The sequence below is a fragment of the Gymnodraco acuticeps genome, unplaced genomic scaffold, assembly GCF_902827175.1.
Source record: "Gymnodraco acuticeps unplaced genomic scaffold, fGymAcu1.1, whole genome shotgun sequence".
NCBI lineage: Eukaryota > Metazoa > Chordata > Actinopteri > Perciformes > Bathydraconidae > Gymnodraco > Gymnodraco acuticeps.
In genome coordinates this window covers 100,779-124,074 of record NW_022990454.1, presented here as the reverse complement: position 1 = coordinate 124,074, position 23,296 = coordinate 100,779, and the positions used below count along the sequence as shown (strand labels likewise).

At 42.2% G+C, this 23,296-nt stretch overlaps 1 protein-coding gene across 1 annotated transcript in view; it reads left to right on the top strand.

The window, feature by feature from the left end:
* Positions 1 to 23,296, top strand: part of dnah9 (dynein, axonemal, heavy chain 9) — an 82,344-nt gene that overhangs the window by 10,914 nt on the left and 48,134 nt on the right. The window contains exons 4-11 of the mRNA XM_034225759.1: positions 2,648 to 2,778; positions 2,902 to 3,113; positions 4,276 to 4,509; positions 6,279 to 6,446; positions 6,723 to 6,839; positions 6,920 to 7,070; positions 7,309 to 7,423; positions 7,536 to 7,604. Of these exons, the coding sequence (XP_034081650.1) occupies positions 2,648 to 2,778; positions 2,902 to 3,113; positions 4,276 to 4,509; positions 6,279 to 6,446; positions 6,723 to 6,839; positions 6,920 to 7,070; positions 7,309 to 7,423; positions 7,536 to 7,604 (1,197 nt within the window). The remainder of the gene's footprint in view (positions 1 to 2,647; positions 2,779 to 2,901; positions 3,114 to 4,275; positions 4,510 to 6,278; positions 6,447 to 6,722; positions 6,840 to 6,919; positions 7,071 to 7,308; positions 7,424 to 7,535; positions 7,605 to 23,296) is intronic.

Genomic DNA, 23,296 nt, shown 5'->3' with positions numbered 1-23,296 from the left:
AGAATTACACTAGGTAAGAACACTACACTATGGTAAAACAACACAGCACATAACCGCCAAAACACATTTGCAAACTGGACTATTTAAAAAAACGTCAATTCACACTTCCAAGCAGAAAAGAAACTTCCAAAATCAGATCCCCACAAATACCAAACTTCCCACGGTAAAATAACCTGTCTATTTTATAGTTCCAACTCTGCAAAGAAATATGATTTATCCTTCTCAAGATGGAGTGCCTAGCCTCATGTGAGTAGGACTGAGCACTTTCAAATTAGCATTTCACGAAATGGCGACTGCCATTGCTCATTGTAAACACGAGGACAAGACAAGATGGCAACTGATTTTCCAACCTTTGACCTGAAGAACAAAGGGATTTGAAAACACCTCGTGGCTCTCAGAGCGGAGTTGAAATAATGAGGGTGATCTTTTAGTTCTAGAAAATTCAACACAAAACAACACTGCAGTTTAAAATAACATTTCTATGTAATGTACAATTATAAATGGGCCTCATACCCTTACGTCACAGCCCTCAACCCGTGTACGTAATGTTTTGACTTTAAGAGCCAGTATGGTTATCTCCTCTGTTTAAACACGCTATCATGGGACCAAGTAAGACGCTAAGCAAACACTATCAGAAGAATATCTTCTATCTAACGCACGAATGTCGCACTCCTCATCGTAATCCATGCGCAATGTCTGTTTGAAAACAGAAAAACAACCACTGAAAGCTTCAAACTTTTCAGGCCTTTTCCCAGAAAAGGACTTTTTTTTAAAAAGAAAGCCTCACACTGTAATTAAAACACTCACTCAACTTTGTTCTTGTCTCAAACAGTCCCCACTGTTTAATGGCCTAAAACCATTCACGTTAAATTATCATCACACAAAGGACTTTAAAAAAAGAAAAACAGCCTTAACACAAACACTCACTCCAATATTCTCAGTTTCCACTGTGATTGTGTTCTTTATCTCAAACAGTCCCCACTGTTTAATGGCCTAAAACCATTCACGTTAACTTAAAACGTAACAAAAAACACTTATTGGAGCGATTAGCCTTCTGCCGACATGTAATAACAGACAAACGAATAGCATGCAGGGTTAAATATAAGAAAAATAAGTAATTTGAACTCACCCTGTTTGTGAAAATGCAACGCCACGTGTTATGGAATTCTTATTGTTATAAATTTGGTTGTTTTAACATTCATTTCCCAGCTATTTTCAGGAACCGGAAGCAGCCGTCCAACACACAGTCCTAAGATTGTCCTGCATAAACTATTGAAGAATTTTGATGTAACATGTTTCTTCTTACTGAATTGTTTGAGCTCTCTGTGTGTCGAACGGGATTGCCAGCGGCTCCGGACAACAGCCGCGTGTATAATCTCTCCCGGTGCAACGAAAATCCCGTCAGTAAGCCACCAATTGTTAACTGTGTTCTTATTCTCAGCGTCCAGGAAAGAGAAGCTTAAAAAGGAGACTAAATGGAGTCTCTGGAGGTACAAATGTGGTACTTTAATTAATAAAAAAGGCGCGGTAAAGTCACAAACAGGATATTGTTCGACAGAAAAGCAGCTGTCCCTGGCCCTCGCTAGCAGAAAAAGAGGCCCGACCCCTCAGGTTTCGTTGTTTATATATCCTCTCCTGGCTCCTCCCTGGGGGCCGGCTCTCCACGTATTTAATGTCCGTTGTTACGCATATCACAGGATACAGACATTGTACATTCAATATATATCTAAACACGCCTTTTCTCCTCCTTAACTCTTTCATGACTTTTCATTTAACACATTTTAAACGCTGTAATCAATACTCCAAAAAATACAGGAAATCCTTCACAGCAATTTGGTTCCGGTCGTTCCGAATGTTGTGACATGCTACCCACATCTGTAAACAATAACGTACTCAAATAAACTGTACCTTCATTTAATATCCAACAATAATAATATCTCGACGTCTATAGTTGTAGTGTTGAAATCAGTAGGTTTCGGTGTGCAATATCATATCGCTGCTAAATTCACCTCTATAGTAAATGGTATATTAGCCTCATGCTAAATGCTAACCGGAGATGAAGGATTTTCAGAATAAAAGCTTAACAACTGGTTGTGCACAAGAACTTCTGGTTTTTCAGTATAAAACAGCATTTAAACTGAAGGTACATTTAAGGTACATTATGCCATCAAAACATTGATTTGAATTTCTAACACTTTCCAATTATGTTTCCCTCTGCACAAAATGTGTTCTCCATCTGTCTACAACATATGCACTTATGTTCTGCATCACAGACATATGTTCTGTGAGCATCAGTAGGAGGTGAAGTAGGAGGCCCCTAGCTGACAGTCGTGTATCAGGGCTCAGTTGCTGTGAGGAGGACCCAAGTTTGAATCCGGTCTGGAACCATTAGGTCCACCAAATTATTTTCAAGTAACAAGTGGTTACCACAAGACAATAATACCAGAATATCAAATATATACTTCACCTTAAAGATGCTGCATGTGTTTCTGACCAAATCTTTTTTTATCAGATCAGTTTATTATTTTCTAAAAATGGAAAAGCTGCCATATGTAAACAACACTTGTGACATCCTGTGGCCACATCTTATTTACTGATGACAACTTGACTGATACCTTGTTGTTCTCCATTTGCTTTCTCCATGAAGATATGCAGACCTGGAGTGCATCCACTCGCAGTTACATTCCTCCAAGGTGAATAAGATGGCGCTGCTGTTGGAGGCTGTGGAGAGCAGCTATGCTCCTGCTTTCACCAGCCTGCAGCAGGGGGTCCTGACAGGTAGGACACTATCTACAGTATACACCTGCAGCATACAGAACTGAAATGAGATAAAGCACAAACTGGTGGGCGTGGTTTTTGATGATGCAATATTCTTGACTCAATCACATGTTGCCTCACCAGCTTTGGAGGAGGCAGAGGACGTGCGCTTCTACCTGAGGCCCCTGCAGCCACTCTTCGAGGACATGGAGAGTGCTGAGTTTCCTGATGTGAGGGGTCAGATTGGTCCTTTGATGCACACTGTGTGCCTGGTGTGGGCCAACTCCAGATACTACAACACCCCCCCACGCCTCATCGTTCTGCTGCAGGAGACCTCCAACCTCCTGATTCAGCAGGCCAGTCTCTTCCCTTGTGTCTTTAGTGGTAACAACTGTTTCTGAGATGACCTGTCAGCACAGAGTTGGTGTGTGTGTGTGTGTGTGTGTGTGTGTGTGTGTGTGTGTGTGTGTGTGTGTGTGTGTGTGTGTGTGTGTGTGTGTGTGTGTGTGTGTGTGAGATAACAAAATATAACATGTTGTTGTGTGAGCTTTAACATATTTTTGTTTTGCTAAACTAAGCTTAGCTTGAGTAAGTGGGCACCATGTACTGCCTCTATGGTTTATAATGTAAACACCACCCAAAGTGTTAAATATGCAGTTGATAGTTTCATACATGCTATGATGGCCCGTCCACACAGCAGCTTTTGGCGATTTGTCCACCGCTTCCAGCGCGTCTCCGCCCATTGACTTTGAATGGGGATGACGTCACTTTCCCTCGCTTGTCGCCGAACTGCATTGTGGGGGGGCGAGGCGAAGATTTCCAGGATGTTCAGGATTCCAAAGTTGAACAATGTTCAACTTTTGAGGCTGAGCTGGAAGCGACAGCCAATCAGATCCGTTTATGCAAATCTGACAGTTCAAGCGCTAGCCAATCAAACCGCGTGCAAGCTGGGAGAACCAGACCCGCAGTTCATTTCTATATTCCACAAAAATGGAGGAGAACTTAGTTATTGCGGTAGCAAATCACCCGGTTCTTTATGACCAGTCCCTATTTACTTACCGGGATACAAACCGGAGGAACCAGGCATGGAGGGAGGTGGCAGAGGCAGTGGGTGAAACTGGTAGGTTTTAGCTTGTTTGGGGATTTTATATCCAGTTTACTTCGTTGCTAGTTTACTTCGTTGCTAGCAAGCATAGACAGTATCATTAGCAAGCATGGAATGTAGCATAAAATAGCACCATAAACATTAATCTCATAAATGTTCAAAATGTTAAAAGAAATAGTGGAGAAGAACCGGGTTTTTTTTGCTTTGTATGTCGGGGGCGGGAGATTCATGTGATTGGTTGTTGGTCGCGAAATCCCCAAGCTTTCAGACACGCCCAGCTCCAAGATTTTCAAGATTTTTGAAAAGCTGCTGTGTGGACGTACCGTGAGCCAGCGGCAGTGTAAGTAAAATGGGGAGGAGAATCCATCTGTTACTATAGCAACAACTATGCTGTTACTGCTCTCCAACTCTAGGCTCGGGTGTATCTGGTCCCAGAGGAGGTTCTGAGAGGAGAGCTTTCAGAGAGTCTTATGAAGGTGCAGACCACCCTGGAGACCCTGCAGCTCTTCAGGAGCACCTACGACGAGCGCAGGGCCAATCTGAGCCGGTACCAGAGGAACGGGGGCCCTGTGAGGCCCTGGGACTTCTCGCCACTGTTGGTCTTCTCTGGACTTGACTGCTTTATTAACAGAGTTAGGAGCATTAAGGTGAGGATGGAAATGTTATCCATTATTTATAAGTTGACATATACTGTACCTGAAATCTGCCCCCATGTGAGATGACAAAATAAAACGGCCTTTGGTAACAGACCAGGGGCCTCATTTATAAAGCTTTGCGTAGGATTCACGTGGGAAGGTGGCTTACGTAGGACAAAGCAAATAAATATGCACAAAAATATTCCGATTTATAATACACTGCGCACGCACGTCCTACGCCGGTTTCCCTTTATAAATCTTACGCTTCACGTAACGCCCATATTTGCCTATAAATAGTCAAAGAAACGCCCATTCATTTATTCTGACTGACTTTATGAAGAAGATCGCAGGAAATGACGACAGAACAGCTAAAAAAGACATCTCACACCGTGTCAGATTTTGGTTCTTTTGGGGAGGTGGAGATAAATCATATTGTGTGGTGGATGCAGTTTGAACCAGAGTAGCAGCATGGAGGTCGGATCGTCACCAAAATAAATAAACAAGTGGTCCGAAAAAGGTTCATGACAAAAACAATACAAATAGCCTTCCTCAGGCAGTGTGTTTGTACCGGGGACAGGAGACCCCCCCCTTGATGAGAGACTGTAAGAAATGATCGGGGAATCCCTCCGGAGTGGAGTCATGACGACTGGATCTGAATTATGTTTTTGGTGGTTTGTGTCCCATCTGTCGATCAGCAACTATATATCCATAATCCACCAGTAAAGGAAATACAACTAATGTGTTGTGTTATATTAGCTGTACAATTTACCACATAAGGTGTTCTGAGTTTCCATACCTCCTGTGTTTTACGAGCGACTTATGAAGTAGGCTATTGGCGAACGGCATAAAACATGATAAAACATGATAGTATATAAAACCATTGCTATCTATACAACCTATAGAAAAGCAAAACGGCGTCAGTTTAAGTAATTCTGCTTACCGCATCATTTATGAGAAAACATTTCTTAACAAGAGAACATAATCGAGGGATGATCAATAACATTTATTTATATATGTTGTGTGCACTGAGGAGTCGCAAACAAGCGTTTGTTAAATCATTTTAAGGTTGGTTTTAATCAATGTTTGAAAATGAATTCTTCATATATGATAAATGAGAGGTAACATTCTATTTCAGTCAGACAACTCACGTGTTCCTTTAACATGTTTATTAGAAGCAGCATATAGTTGAGTTTGGCGACTAGGCTCGGGCATCATCACTCCATAGATATACATAGCACGATGAGTGATGATCAAATAACTAACCCCCGAGCCTACAGGTGGAAGCTGGGGTGGTGGTGGGGCAGCAAGCAGCAGCGACGTAGAGGGAGCTGCAGCAATAGCAGCAGCAAGCAATGCATGGAGAGAGATCTGGCAGGTTAAATAGAGCGGCGTATTAAGGAGACTCTGTTTGGTTGGTTGTAGAGTGGCAAGGGGCGTTATGTATGAATGCAGCACAAGTGCTCGAGTTGACTGCCTGAACTAGCTCGCAGGCTTCGCCCCATTTATGGTATTATTTCCACATATTTCTCTCCATTCTTCCTTCTGCCAACGCGGTGTCGCAGTTTCTCGTCTCTCCCGTTGTTGTGCTTAGTGCGTACGCATGGGTTAGAGTTTGCGTGGAGGACCGCACGTTTTCCCATCAAGTTTGTTTTTTATAACTCGCAAAGATTGCTTAGAAACTGGCGTACGCCATCTTTTGAGCATACGCCACGTTTATAAATGAGGCCCCACAACCTTATGCAGCTTGACTGCCTTCTATTTCCATCCCTTCTCCCATACAGGACATCCTGTTGACTGCTGTGGACCTGCTGAAGCTAGACAAGTTACAGATTGGAGGAGTCCGGGGCCGGGCCCTCAGCCAGCAGGTCCAGGTGCTTCACCGGGGGTTTGTGGAAACGTTCAAACTGTTCACAGAGAAGCCCTACCACTGCCTGGACCTCAACAACAAGGTATGCAGTGTAATAATTACAGGATCCATGATGCTTTTGTCCACTTGTCTTCTGGGGAAAAGAAGCCCTACATTTGTAGAAAACATTTGTTTATTTCGCAAAGGGACAAGTTATTTTTTTCACTTCAGCATTTGTGTGACTCAGTCTCTGCTCCAATGAAATGACATATTGCTTGCATCAAGTTGCTTAAGCTAGATGCTCCTGACTTTTAGCAAGAGAAGAAAGGACCTGTGAGCCAGTGACATGTGAAAGGCTGCTGGTCTATCTGCTTTGCAGGAGTATGAAGAAGATCTGAGGGAGTTCAAACTCAAGGTGGATGACACAGACAGACAAGTAGGAGCCATCTTCTGTCAGGCCTTCGAGGAAACCTCTGGACTGGAGCACGCCTTCAAGGTCTGAGAAATGAATCTCTCTCTGCTTCTCTCCCACACATCTTCATTCACACACTTAGTTCCCCTTTCTGACGTCCGCAGGTTCTGGATATGTTTGGAGGCTTGCTGGAGCGCCCGTTGGTGGCCACAGATGCTCTGGACAGATTCGCTCTGCTGGTCTCCATGTTTGACAAAGAGCTGGACTGCTGTACACGCCTTTACAATAAACACATCCAAACTGCAGAGGAGCGGGGTGAGATCTGCAACAATGTCTGCATTTTGTACGATTTGGTTTAGGCATAAATCAACCTTTATATAGTTGAGATTAGGTAACTGCTGTTGTTGTTATGCAACTTGTGATGGTTTTGATGTGAAGCCCCCACTTTAGAAGTTGTAGGAATGTGTGGGATCGCTGTCCTTTTACTTTTGTTGCATCCTTCTAGTGCGGGACAACCTACTCGTTATCAGTCAATCATGCTTGACCTCCTCAGGTTGGGCTCCAGTGAATAGGAATATGCCAGCAGTAGCTGGCAGACTGAGATGGGCCCAGGAGCTTCAGCTGCGCATCAAGACCCCCTTCTCCAAGTTCAGACACCTCTCCTACCCGTGAGTCTGCAACACATCACATCAAAAAAGAGTATTGGAGTTGTTCTGTCGCTGTAAAGTCATTTCTTCATGAACTGTTTTAAAGGCCTCATAAATGTTGTCTTCTCTTCAGGTGCCTGGAGTCTGCAGAGGGAGCCAGGGTCATCCACAAGTATGAGGAGCTGATGCAACTGCTGAACAGGTGTGTGTGTGGATCTTATCTCAGTGTTTTTCACTAAATGTCATCATAGTCAGATGCATTACTAATTAAAAAGAACAGAAAGGGACATGAAACAGAATATACGGTGGTATAAGAGAAGGCTCCATATTGTACTGTGATATTGTAAAAGCCAGCATGAATCAGATATCAGGTCTGTGTTTTTTTTTTTTTTTTGCTCTGTCATTTCACAGCGGCACTGTTTTTCTAATTGAACAGTTGGGATTGTGTTAGTATAGTATGAAGCAAATATGAAGCAGCCCCTGTGGAACATCTTGCAGCTCCAGGCACGATGTATGTTCTCATTACTGTGGCGCTGCTCTGCACATTATTTCACAGCGCACATAATCCCATAAACTCAGTCCCTGCTCACTGATGCCCAGTGAGGAATGGCTTTCTAGACCATCCACCATCATAACCTGCAAGATAAAGCCCCCACTGTTGGATCATAATCATAATCTGTGTTCAAGATGCATGAGAGTCAGAGAGAGACTTCACATGTCCATACAGTATGACCTCACACATAGACTGCAGACACTTTAAATACAACTGGATATTGGCAGCAATTTAAGAATCCCTAGTCATTGTCATTGTCCTTCATAACCTCACTATGTTGTTGAGATTGGACTATCCAATCTTCAATCAATCAATCAATGTTTATTTATATAGCCAAATATTACAAATGTTACATTTGTCTCAGTGGACTTCACAGTTTGTACAGAATATAATATGACAATATGAAACCCTCTGTCCTTAGACCCTCACATAGGAAAAACATCCAAAGAAATGGGGAAAAAAATTGAATAAACCTCGAGGAGAGCATCAGAGGAGTTCCCTCTCCCAGGACGGACAGACGTGCAATAGATGCCGTGTGTAAATTGAAAAGATAATACATTTTACAACATAGGTAGACCAAATGTTTGGAAATGCATGTGTGTATACAGTAATAGGAAGATGAATCCATGAGGATGTCAACAATCCTGTGGGAGCCATCAGAGAAATATTAGGATGAGAGTCAGGCAGGATCACAGCCACGACTCGAAATCCAGGACTCAGGATGCAGGACTCAGGATCCAGGACTCAGGATCCAGGACCACAGCAGGACCACAGAAACAATATCAGCCACGACTCAGGATCCCGGCGTATATAGACACCAAAAAGACATTTCGGGGAAGCTGGGTTATTCGGAACATGAGAGTACACAGGTACAGACAGAGAGAAGGAATAAGATTCCTTACAGTCTCACTGGAGGCCAAATTAATGCCATCCATTGTTAGTATATCTTTAGATAATTTGTTTCGTAGATTCTTCGGGCCAAGTACAATAACTTCAGTTTTGGTCGTGTTTAACATCAAAAAGTTTAAGGTCATCCACGTTTTTAAGTCCTTAAGGCAGTCTTGAATTTTATTTAGATGATTGGTGTCATCAGGTTTGATTGATAAATATAGTTGAGTATCATCCACATAACAATGAACATTTACAGAATGATTCCTTATAATATTGGTCCTCACCTACAAAGCACTCCACCATCTGGCCCCCCCTTATCTCACAAACCTTCTCACTCCTTATCAACCCCCACGGTCCCTCAGATCCACCGCAGCCGGACTCCTATCCATTCCCACATCCACACTCTGCAGCTTTGGGGACAGAGCCTTCTCAGTGGCAGCTCCTAGGCTCTGGAATGCCCTCCCCCAAGATCTCCGTGACTCTGAGTCCCTCACAGTCTTTCAGTCCCGCCTCAAAACACATCTTTTCAACTCTGTCTACCCATAAGCCCCCCCCCCTCTCTCAATCAACTTCCTCTTGACTGCCTTTTTTTGTTTATTTTATTTTACTATATTTACTTGTTGGCCTGTCCTTGTTTGTCTACCCTCCATCATACTGTAAAGCGTCTTTGAGTTGTGAAAAGCGCGATATAAATAAAATGTATTATTATTATTATTATTATTATTATTATTATTGCCTAACGGAAGCATATATAATGTGAACAAAATAGGTCCAAACACTGAGCCCTGTGGCACTCCATGGCTAACTTTGGTTTGCGTGGAAGATTCATCATTGACACGTACAAACTGAGAGAAACTCAGATAGATAGAACCTAAACCAGTCTAAAGCAGTTCCCTGTATGCCAACTAAGTGCTCTAGTCTTTGCAATAGGATATCATGGTCGATAGTATCAAATGCAGCACTGAGATCGAGCAAAACAAGAATAGAGACAAGTCCCTTGTCTGAGGCTATTAGAATGTAATTTGTGACCAGAGCTGTCTCTGTGCTATGATGTGTTCTAAAGCCAGACTGAAAAGCTTCAAATAAATCATTGTTTTTTAAGTAATCACACAACTGTTTTGCGACCGCTTTCTCAAGAGATTTTGAGAGGAACGGAAGATTAGAAATAGGTCTATAATTGGCTAAAACCTCTGGATCGAGGTTGTGCTTTTTAAGAAGCGGTTTTATCACTGCTACTTTGAATGATTGTGGAACATAGCCTGATAATAAAGACATATTCATAATATTTAATAAAGAAATGTTAATTAATGGAAAAACTTCCTTTTAAAGGTAGTTTAAAAGTTTTAAAGGTAGTTAAGTTTGAGAAACCGGCTCGAGATCGCTAGAATTTGAAAATACACGACCGGAGAAAATCTGCCACTTCCTTACAGAGCCCCTCCTCCAACACACACGAACGCGCACATGACCAATGAGGGCACGAGATAAGTTTGCGCACAGATGGAAGGCTGACAGGCAGCTAGGCCATCCAGTTACTTTCGCCGGGCCGGCTCAGATGATTGGTCGTGCTTTTTACAGTACTACGGCATCCAGAGATGACATTTTCTTATGGATTTTTTGTCAAAGCACTTAAGATATTCATTGCTATCGGGATGTTAAGAGCATTCCATGGAATATAACAAAAAGTGTATCTCGAGCCGGTTTCTCAAACTTACCTACCCCACCTTTAACAGCTTAGTTGGAATTGGGTCTAACATGCACGTTGATGGTTTTAGAAGAAAGAATCATTGAATTTAATTGTTCAAGGTTTATGGCTGAAAAGCATTCTAGTTTACTATCTAGTGTAATATTAGAACTTACGTTTCCGGGAGCTGTTGATAACACTATACTGGTCAAAGGCAAGAGGTCGTTGATTTTGTTTCTAAGAGTAACAATTTTATCGTTAAAAAAGCACATAAAATCATTACTACTGAGTGCTATGGGAATAGAAGGCTCAATCGAGCTATGGCTCTCTGTCAGCCTGGCTACAGTGCTGAAAAGAAATCTTGCATTATTCTTATTCTCATCTAGTAATGAAGAGTAGTAGGCTGCTCTCGCTTTACGCAGTGCTTTCTTATATTCATTGAGAGTAATATGCCAAATTAAACGAGATTCTTCAAGTTTAGTGAAACGCCATATCCTTTCAAGTTGTCTCGACTTTTGCTTTATTTTGCGGGTTTCGGCATTATGCCATGGAGCTAATCTATGTTGTTTTATTTTCTTCTTTTTCAAAGGAGCAACAGAGTCTAATTTTATTCGCAGCGCATCTGTAGCACTATCAACAACATGATCAATTTGGGGTGGTGTACATTTTGTATAAGTTTCCTCCCCTACATGCAGACATGCTATCGAGTTAAGTATTGGTGGAATCTCTTCCTTAAATTTGGCTATAGCACTAACAGATAGGTTTCTGCTGCAGGAGCTTTTGACTAATGCTTTGTAGTCTAGTAACATTACTTCAAAAGTTACTAAGAAATGGTCGGATAAAGCAGGATTATGCGGTTCGACTAATAGTTGCTCAATTTCAATACCATAAGTCAGAACAAGGTCGAGAGTGTGATTATAGCAGTGGGTTGGTTTATTTACACTCTGACAAAAACCAACAGAATCTAATATAGAGTTAAATGCAACAGTAAGGCTATTTTTATCATCGTCAACATGAATATTAAAGTCACCTACGATAATTACTTTATCTGTTTTAAGTACCAAAGTTGATAAAAACTCAGAGAATTCAGATAAGAATTCTGAATAAGGACCTGGTGCACGGTACACTGTAACAAATAAGATTGGCTGCAAAGTTTTCCAGGTCGGATGCGTAAGACTAAAAACAAGGCTTTCAAAGGAGGTATAATTTAATTTCGGCCCACGCCTCGGGCAATATGAGTATTGATATGGCTGGGTGGAGTGGCCTCATTTATGCTGACATATTCTTCATGTCTCAACCAAGTTTCAGTGAGACAGCATATATCAATATTATAATCTGATATTAAATCATTTACCAATATTGCTTTAGATGCTAGAGATCTTATGTTTAAGAGACCACATTTAATCTTCCTGTTTTGTTGCACTGTAGTATTTGTTACATTTACTTTTATTAGGTTATTATTAGGGCTGTCAGTCGATTAAAATAGTTAATCGCGATTAATCGCAAATTAATCTCACATTTTTGATCTGTTCTAAATGTACCTTAGAGGAATATTTTTCAAGTTTTTAATACTCTTATCAACATATGAGTGGACAAATATGCTTTATGATAATTATTATCATTTGAACAATGACAAATATTCTCATGAATATTAAACACAACAACCTCTGAACATTACAAATATTCGCCTCAATTCAACCTGGAACCTCTCTCATTCAATAATACGTGTGTGTGTGTGTGTGTGTGTGTGTGTGTGTGTGTGTGTGTGTGTGTGTGTGTGTGTGTGTGTGTGTGTGTGTGTGTGTGTGTGTGTGTGTGTGTGTGTGTGTGTGTGTGTGTGTGTGTGTGTGTGTGTGTGTGTGTGTGTGTGTGTGTGTGTGTGTGTGTGTGGGAGAGAGCTATGTGCAACTCAAGGCATATGCTCGAACCGGAGCTGCCTGGACGCTGCAATCATGTTGCACTATCCGTGCTGAGTGTGCTGACTTTTCGTACAATGTCCCGCTGTCTGGCTTCCTGCATAAAGTCAAGTGCTCGGCACAGTTGTGTGGATAGAGCGCTCCTCTGTTTTCATTTAAACAGCTCCTTATATCCGTTAGCGTAGCTAGCTAGCACCAGATGTTAACAACAACAATGCACGTAAGGTCTCTCTCTCGCTCGCTCGGGCCACACATACACACACCCTCCCGGTCCTCCCAACAGCCAGTCGGTGCCTGCCGGTGAGCGTGGAAGTGTGGTCTGCCACAAGCGGGCAGCAGGAGCGGGGCTGTCAGCATCAGCTTGTAGATGGTATTTTAAACTCGATGCGCTCTGAAACTACGGGGCGGCCGAGGAAAAAAAAATACACATGCGTTAATCGCGTTAAAATAATTAGTGGCGTTAATTTGTTTATTAACACGTTAACTTGACAGCCCTAGTTATTATGTATGACACCTCTGTTAGGTTTTTACCTTAAAGGTCCCATGTCATGCCTTTCCGGTTATTACCCGTCCCCTTGTGTGTTATGTGTAGGTTGCGGGTGCTAGTGGAGCCTCGCAGATGGGGGTGCTGCAGCCACCTCAGCATCCCTCCCTTCCTGCGATGTCTCGCTGTCTCGCAGACCCCACACAGCAAGCAGGAAATGAACCCAGCTCACACTGTCCGCTCCTGACAGCAGAGAGCCGCGCAACGTCCCGCCAACACGGCACCCAGACCCCACGCAGCATTCTCATCTGTTTGTCATTACTAGTGTCATTTTCTGGTTGCTAACGCCATTGTAACACATAATCACTGATGTTCCGCTGTAACGGTGGTGGACTCATCAGAGCACAGTGGGCTCACAGGGAGAGGGGGGGGCAGGAGCTCCAACAAGCCGTGTAGGACAGAGAGTGAATACACATACTATACAGAGATGCTCTATGAGAAACCAATGTGAGTTTGGAACATTGAACAATGTAAATCTATTCTAGTAGACCTCAACAATGGAATTATGATCAGTAGAAATGGCCATGACATGGGACCTTTAAATTGTCCTTGGGCAGACACACACACCGTTAATATTGGGTATTTTATTGGGTTCGGGATTCCTATGAATGACGAGGAGAGAGCGCAGAGAAGTGTGTCAGACTGCGCCTCCGCCTCCTAGTCTCAACTCCAGTTTGTCATGGATTAAGTCCACAAAGCCCTGAAATCAGGGTTCAAATTTTAATCTGAGCTTTATAGGGGTCTTTAAAACGCATGCGCACATGTGCAGGAACACACACACACACACACACACTCACTCACTCACTCACTCACTCACTCACTCACTCACAGCAGCAGCAGCTCTCTATTTGCTACAAACTTAAATATGAAAAGGTTCAACTACGTACACACACATAATCTCGGCTCGCGCAGCACGCTCACAGCAGGCATAGATTGCACAATAATGTATTGCGCACCTTGGAGGTGAAGTACAGGCATATTGTCATTCAAGAGAGAATACTCGTTACATTGACACATGCATTATTGAACATACAGATGTAGCACCTAATTTCAGACCGTTCGAAACGCGAGGGGCCGTGGCCGGCACGGGGTCTGCCGTCGCTCAAGGGAAAACCTCCAGCTTGACTTGAGACCTCCCCTGTGATAAATACATGTAATTATAATGAAGCCAGCTGCAATGGATCATTGATCCACCAGGGGGTGCAGTGGGGTTCCACACTGGAGCTCATGTGAAATAAAGTCAGATACAGTAGATGTATGTCTGGTAGGCTACTACTGTACAGCGGAACTTTGTTAAGATCCATATGTCACGGATAGGATCATACTCTGTGCTAAATAAGAGACATGTAATCATTTACTAAACATCACCATGTTTTTATTTAACAAAATAATGTTGGTTAGTCCACAACTACTGTACAAAAAACATCAGGAAGCCCACCGGCTCCAAAAACGAACAGGAAGAAATGCAGCACGGCTCTCGAATTTTAATCCTAATTTAATCATCATCTTCACCACGATCATTTATGTTTATGTTCGCCGAATTGACATGAAATCACTGACACATATGAATATGCTGTATTCAACTTCATTAAAACGTCATTAACGTGCCTAAACTCAGTAATTCCTCGTCGGCAGATCAGGATCCCGACGCGTAGCGGAGGGATCTTGATCAGCATGAAGGGTGTTATTTTCCCCATAATGACCAAGTCGCTGCACATTATCCCGCTTATTACATGGCCACATTCTCAACAAAGTAACGACATGACTCCCAATATTAATTGAAATGCTTTTATGGATTTAGAAAATGTTTTTATTGATTTAAAAAATAGTTGTATGTATTGATTTAAATTGACATGCATCCGCTAAGAAAAATAGTCCGTTGTTACCGTTTTTTAAACAGTCTGAATGAAACGGTGTTACCGTTTAACTGGTGACGCGGGGGAACTCGTGACGTTCTATAACGGTAGGAATGAATGAAAACTTTATTACAGACTCAGGGTCCAGATAAAAGACAAGACATTACATATAATAAATGACATACACAGCATAACAGGAATGTGTCAGGGGCGTGTACAGTTATATTATGGAGCCGTGTGACTAGGGTTGGGTATCGTTTGAATTTCCACGATTCTGATTCCGATTCCGATTCTACTTTTCGATTCCGGTTCTTAACGGTTCTCAATTCCGATTCTTTGAGGGGCAGGGTAAAAAAATGATACATGCTTCTTCCACCAAAAAAATTACATTTATTCGAGAAACTATTACACAGGTTAGTTTACAGTAATATTCACATTAATCAGTCTGTTTATATTCACTGCTGTGTAACTGTAACCTGAGAACCACTGAAGCTACAACAGTGCAACAGTCCAACTTTTAAAGAACAGTTCTTGTTGAGAAAAACAAGCATATCTGCCTTCTCAGGCTTACCGGGAAGAAATGTTTGAACATTTTGAAGTAAAATGCTTCAATCTGGTGCACTTTAAGCAGAATTACTAGAGACTAGATCTAGGGGGTAACTCTAAACACCCATATAAAAAAGATCGGTTTACATTTTAATAATCAAATAAGTATGTGAACATAACCAGTAACCTACCATAGCCAATAACAAATACATGTAATATATTTTATTGTTGTTCATTCATATGTTATTTTACTATTTTATTTATGCATATTTTTTTATCTCTCCAGTTTAAAATGATATGTCTGGTTTACTGTCCTATAGTATACATTGGAATTATTTCAAACCTGTTTTATCCCAATAATTAAAGGAGTGCCTTGTGTTTATGTGTTTACATAAATTGTGATCAAACCGTTTGAGACCCACTGAGATAACTTAGACTAAAGTGAACTATCTAAACACTCAGAGTCCTTTACCTCACTGAGCTGTAGTTATCAGCCTCTCAGTCTGACTGGAGAGGACTCTCCCTCCACATCATTGTAGAAACATCTTCTTCTTCCGTTAGAGCAGCTAGCACCAGATGCTAATAACAACAGCGCTGGTACTGGTGCACCCTCCCTTTCTCCCTCGCTCGCTCCCACGCTCACTCGCACTTTGGCTGTGAGCTGCGGGCGCCAGATAAGCCAACATCCCCCATTTTCATCACTTACAGCGCCCATCGTACAGGGCAAATGAAAAGTGTAACTGGGATGAAAAGGGTTTTACATTTACTTAATTATGAATGTTGTTACATCAAGGCCGAACATTAGGATGAGCACCAAGGGTCAAAACATTTTTCCTCCCAGAGCTGTCAGCTCCACAGATCTGGCGGCGTAGGCGAACATCTATAACGCCAGTGCGACGGGCCGGCCCTGGTCTCAGGTTACGCTGTAGGAAGTGTAGGTACAACGCTACATTTCCCGCCCCGCCGCAGTCATACAGTAGGCTACGGAGAGCGGCGAGAAACATTTCCTCAGGCATCGAAAAGCGGAACCGAAATTCACATTTCTAAATGATGCCGTTGGAATCGAACTGTTGGAACTGGTTCTCGGTACCCAACCCTACGTGTGACTACCGAGAGTGGTGTGTGTGTGTGATTTCCAGCAGCAGGTCCTGCAGCATGTGACATGGCGCTCTCAGGTGGTAGAATAACTATTTTGTAGGCCTGTGCACAACCAGCACACATCTCTCCTGTGTGTGTGTGTGTTGTGTGTGTGTGTGTGTGTGTGTGTGTGTGTGTGTGTGTGTGTGTGTGTGTGTGTGTGTGTGTGTGTGTGTGTGTGTGTGTGTGTGTGTGTGTGTGTGTGTGGTGTGTGTGTGTGCATGCACGGATAATTTCATTGGTAAAAAAAGGCAATTTTTTGAGGGATGTGTTTGATGTGTCTTTGAAGAGGTGCTTGATTACTCAAAAAATAAACTGTTAGTGTGTTTATGCACCTGGCTGCCAAAGATAAACATGCAGTTTGACCAAGGGTTTATTTCATTAGTGAGCAGAGAAGGAGAAAGACCTGGAGCAAAGAGAAGGAACTCAAATGAAGAAGCATTTCAGTGCAGAAGAGACTTCAGAAATAATCTTGCAGCCTTCATCTTCCAGCGAGCTGCAGGACTCATCTGAAAAAGACACACGATTCAAGGGGGGTCTGACACTGAATGCTCTCTGGAGTCCAGCATTTCTTTGAGTTCCTCTGACCCTTCCTCTGAAAGTGGAGAGGACACTGAGGGTCCGGCCCACCATTCTCTGCTCACTAAATAAATAAGCCCTTGGTCAAACTGCATGTGTATCTTTGGCAGCCTAAAGGTGCATAAACACACGAGCAGTTGTTTTTTGTTTTTGAGTAATCAAGCACCTCTTCAAAGACACATCAAACACATCCCTCAAAAGATGCCCTTTTTTTACCAATGAAATGATCCGTGCATGCTTACAGATTCTCACACACACACACACACACACACACACACACACACACACACACACACACACACACACACACACACACACACACACACGGAGAAGGAGGAGAGGGCCTAAACAATTGTTGTTCTACCACCTGAGAGAGCGCCAGGTCACATGCTGCAGGACCTGCTGCTGGAAATCACACACACGCACTTACACACACACACACACACCACTTTCGGGGCCCCCTGGTAGTCACACGGCTCCATAATATAACTGGCAAAAATGTAAGAAAGAAAAAAAATTAATTTGTGTTTTTTTGTCATAAATAATGAGATAATTCAAATAATGAAACAGGCATTTAAAGGGTTAAAATCCTGAAAATTAATGAATGTTTGGTAGTTTTGAGTACGTTATAAGTTCTTTAAGTGATTAATGAACAAAAAAGTAGAACAAAATATTGATGCATGATGATTTAATAGCAGTTATTATGGGCGTGTACATTTTTGCCACGAAGGGGTCGAAAGGTTCGAGGAGGGCACAAGGGTTAAAACATAACGATCACGCACACGCTCAGACACAAACAATCACGGTCAACACGGTTGAAAAACGTGTGGCTTCCTTTCTAACCTCTCATCCCAGCTGATCACCCGTGCCCACATATATAGGTTAATTACCTGCCATGCTCCCAGGTGCGCAGATTGGATGATGATGCGTTCACACACACACACACACATAGACAAACCCCGTGCAACCCAAAGCAAATTGGCTCCAACACACCGGCCCCTAATTGTGACGGTATAATAAAGTGACAATTACACTAAAACACCAGTGGAGTCAATTATTAGTAAAGAGCACGAGAGTGTCTCAGTCTATAGAGTGGCGAAGTCCCTCCCCTTCCGGTGGACCTCCATGAGACCTTATTTCGGAAGAAATATGTATTGAAGTCAATGGAGAGAGAAAGATTATCTTTCGATCCCGTTTGAATTGTGCCACGAATTACACATATGACATATGTCAATTTAAAAGATAATTTTGCAAGTCAAAATTGTTTATATGTGTCGTAAAACTGTGAAGTAACACTTTTGTTTGTGTGAAACGCTGAATGAACTACATCTCTGGTCTCGCAGAACAACACACGTCACCAAGATGGCCGTCACTACTACTATGCAAAGCTGCCTGCCTGCCTTCCTTTGATTCTCTCTGAACTGCCTGGTCTTTTTAATGGTTAATGTCAACCATTTGTGCAGATAGTATGAAGTAGAAAAGATCGGCGATCGCCGATGCTAGTGTTAGCATTTCTCCCCTGGGCTTAAATTGTGTATTATAGAAAAATCACACCGGTGACAGTACTCTTCAAAGGGTTCACGAAATATGACTACTACTCTTACTGTTTAACATTTTGGGTTACATAATGTTACTTCATGTTAAGGCTAATAAAAATGACAAGGCTGTAATACTAACTAACGTGCTAGCTACTAGCTAGGTAGCTAACTTGATCCAGCCACTCCTGGTCCTTTCATCAGACGGGAAGCGAAGACCCATTGCTGGTATGATAACAACCTGGTACTAAGCACACAGGCATCTTGTTAAAGTTATCTTATCTTAGCCTGCGCCATATAGATAGATTATATATATATGGCGATTATCTTAGCTATCTCTGAGTGGAAGAAAACAATTGTGACATCACTTACGCGACTCTCGGATTTGTAGACTTTCTAGTTGCGTATTTTTCATAGTATTATATTTCAACAGTTTTACAACAAACTGACTTTTTTTACATGGACATTTTTTTTTAAGATTGACAAACATCATATGTGTAATTCATGGCACAATTCAAACGGGATCGAAAGATACGTTTTCTCTCTCCATTGACTTCAATACATTATTTTTCCGAAATAAGGACCCACGGACCGGAGGTAGATGGGCGTGACTTCGCCACTCTATACTGTCAGTCAAAAAGTGTCCAACAAGGGAAAAAGTAATCCGAACATAGGGATCTATGTCAGTTCTTCATTCAGCTTCCTGGAGAAGACAGATCTTGGTGACTGGTCGTTCCAGTATGCTGCATTTTGTCTGGACTTTAACAGACCGCACGTAGGAATGTAGGAAAGGTCTGCAGTATTTTCCCCAGCAACCAAGATCCACGGGGGGCAGTAGAGTCTGCGACGATGACGATGTCTCCTGTGACGAAACTCCTCTTCTCCTTTGTGCACCGTTGACGTTCCTGTAACAGTGGTAAGTACTCCCGGATCCATCTGCGCCAAGAGATCTGCCAGGAACTGAAGTTGCCTCCAACATCGTTTGGTGTACAGGTCGCCTTTCTCAAACAGTCTAGTAGGTAGAGCAGGTCTGATACACCTTGGCACACTGAACATGCTTAGCTTTTGAAGGTCGTCCAGCCACTTCACCCACTGCAGCTGATTCGTTTGTGGTATTTGATCATCCCAGCTGTAGCTTAATCTGCACAGGTTTTGCAGCAGTAACTTTGCGGGTAAAGTAAAAGGTGCAAGAAAACCAATAGGGTCATATACTGAGCTCAGCATGTACAAAATATCGTCTTGTGATTGCTTTTTCCTGGATTGCCATTTTGAATCTGAAAGTGTCAGTTTGCACACACCAGAGTAGTCCCAGAGTCCTCTCAACAGGGAGACTGTCTCTGTCCAGATCCAGTTATTTCACTTCCTTGGCCGTCTTTTCCACATCAACAGATTCTAGCCAGGGCTCGACATTAACGACTGCCCGATGGCCCGAGGCAATCTAGTATTTAGCTCGGGCAATGAAGCCTCACCTGCTGGTTGCCCGATCGGACAATCTATTATGCAGGGTTCCCGCGGGGTCTTAAGAAGTCTTACATTTGATCATCTGAATTTAAGGCCTTAAAAAGGTCTTAGATATGACCAAAAAAATAAGAAAGGTCTTAAATATGATTTAGAAGGTCTTAAAATGTGTTTTGGGGGAAATGTCCGGGCTGCAGAGTAACCAGTACAGTAAGAGCCTTTCAGTTCCCCCCAACAATCTGTATTGAAATAAATCAACATGGAACCAGTAATCACTAACTTTGTTTCTCCCGGCCCCTTATTGGAGAACACCCAGCTAGTAACCTAGCAACCAAGCTTCAGCTAGCGGCAGTCAGAAACTCATGTATCTTCAAATCTACATAAATATGGGGAAGTGTAAGTTCAATTTGGATGGAAAACATCGAATTTAGTGATTGGTTGAAACCAGTGGAGGGAACGTGTTTGAAGCCCGCTGTACCTTTTGCAAAATAAATGTGCGTTTGTTTTGCTAATGTAGCGTTTGCTAGTGCAGCGTTTGCTAGTGCAGCGTTAGCTTGTGCAGCAGCTCCCGCAACAACACCGGGGGACCTCTGGGCGACGTTTGGGTCTACGTCAACCCTAAAAGCGGAGGTGCTGTAGACGCTAAATGCCGTATTAAACACCAATCATACAACAGCAACGATGAAAGATTGTAGCCAAGGCAGCAGAGCTCTGAATATAGCTCTTGTTACTCTCTCTCATTCACTCTCTCACACACACACTCACACACACTAGGGCTGCTCGATTATGGCAAAAATCATAATCATGATTATTTTTGTCAATAATTGATATCACGATTATTAAATACGATTATTCATTGACTTTGAAAACATCCATTTATTCAACTTTAAAACGAATAATAATTTGAACAGTATCTTTAACTGTTGATTACCCTGAACGTATAATTCAACTGAAAAACCAATACAAAAATAAATGATACACATTTTAAATAAATAATATCAAAATAATAAAAACCAATAAACAAGATCAACAAATATTTTGGAGCGCACTTCCACAAGCTACTATGATAAATACAAATAAATTAGACTAAAATTAATTAGATCAAATATGTTCTAGTGCACTGTCACAACCTAGCAAAGCAAAATAATGTTGTTTTCGTAATTGTGGCAGGCCAAAATCGTAATTGTGATTAAAATCCGATGAATTGCACAGCCCTAACACACACACACACACTTTTTGTCTAACACGCTAACACAGTTCTGTACTGTTATGCTGTTATGTTCAGTCATTGTTCTTATGTTGAACATGAATACATTTACTTTGTAAGTAATTATGGGACGTATTTCTTCTTTCATAGCAATTTTCCTTCATACTTTCTTGCCGTGAAATAAGTCTTAAATTCTATTCAAAGTGGTCTTAAAAAGGTCTTAAATATGAGTTGGCGAAACCTGCAGGAACCCTGTTATAGCAATAGACCTATCGCTAAACCACGCCCCAAATAGAATTTGTCCAATCATATCACAGCGAAAATCCCTCCTGACAGAAAACTCGGACATCACCAGAAAAGCCGTTTGTGGGGCGCATCAAACCAAAACCAGACGTCTGTGATCGAAACCACTGTGAAGAGTTCAGTTTCTATGTTTATTATCTAGCTAATATCTGATGGTGAAACGCTGTGCGTGGGGTACCTGTAATTTTGGACACCAGGTACCCTGAAAGACTGGATGGAGGAGTATATTTCGTACCTTTTCCGAAGCCCAAAAGAAAACTCGACAAATGCAAGCGGTGGATTATGCTGTGTCGTCAACCACATACACAACTGAATGTGAAGACAATTATCAAGGACACTTATGTTTGCTCAATGGTAAGGTCAATTCATAAAGACATCATATTTGACAGTATGTATTAGAAACGTAGACCAAACTATTAGTTTGCTAACGATTGACTTTGACTGCCAACTAGCTAGCGTATATCCAGCCCAGCTAGCTAACGTTAGCTGCCAACTTGTTAGCCAGCTAACTAGCTACAGTGTTATCAACATCAACGTTTGCTGTCTGACTTTTCGTCCTCGCTAGTTAGCTGGTGTTTTTAGCTAACTTTTGCTAACTGTCTTTTCACCTCAAAGCACTTCAGAGATGGGAAGCCAACTCTGGAATATCAGATCCCATCCGGGCTCTCGTGTGTGCTGCTCCGAAAAGACACAGACCCTCACCCAAAAAAAAGGTAACGCTACAGTCAGCCAGGTGCATAACAGTGAAAATGAAGACCAACAAGGACAGTTATAGTTATAGATTTAATGTAGTGACCACCACTGCTAACATTCAACATCATATTATCATTTCAATGGTTACACAACAGTCACCACTACACACGACAGGCAACAAGATTAGATATTTTATATAAAGAAATACATGGCTACCTTTTTACTCTTGCTTTTAACTGTTAACTTTCATCTGCTGTTGCTTTTATTAGCTCTTGCTTCTATTTTAATGTTATTTTAACTTGAACTCCCCCCGCGGCCATTGTCAAGAGTCATTCACGGTCGGCTTTGTTTGTCCGAGTTTTCAAAGGGGGCGTGGCTTAGCGATAGGTCTATTGTGGAGACGTGTCAGTGCCTGATAGCGGTCAAATCGGTTGGAAAACTATGAAAAAGTTGCCAAAAGTCGGTCAACCCGTCTTTCTTCATGGACGTCGCCATTTTGTGTGCTTCGCGGATGCGTTCGGCTCCTCTCGACTGCTGCTCGGGTCTGCTCGGTCAGCTTCCGGATGAGGAGGCATTCGTTCGACCAACTTCGTGATGTGATGCTGGCCCAGTCAATACCATTTCTATACAATAAATACTACCCGGACAATGAATCGAATGCAACCACATTTTGGCGGGAATTTCAATTTGTTACGGATTCTGATGCTGAATACCTAACGATCAAATCATTTAAAGTCAGTGTATTACAAGGTTTCTTAGTCCACCAAAGCAAGGGGAACAACTTGGAAAGAAGAAGAGAAAGACTGAGCTGGGGGAGGCCCCTCAAACCCTTCGTGCGTCATTTCGTCCGCGCGCATTTTTCAGGGCAATCTCTATTGGGCTCAAATTAGCTTAGATGGCCCACAGGGCCCAAAATCCTTAATGTCATGCACTGCTAGCACTGACCTGCTATTGCTGATCAATTTCACCAGCTGAAATCCTCCCAAGTGGCATAC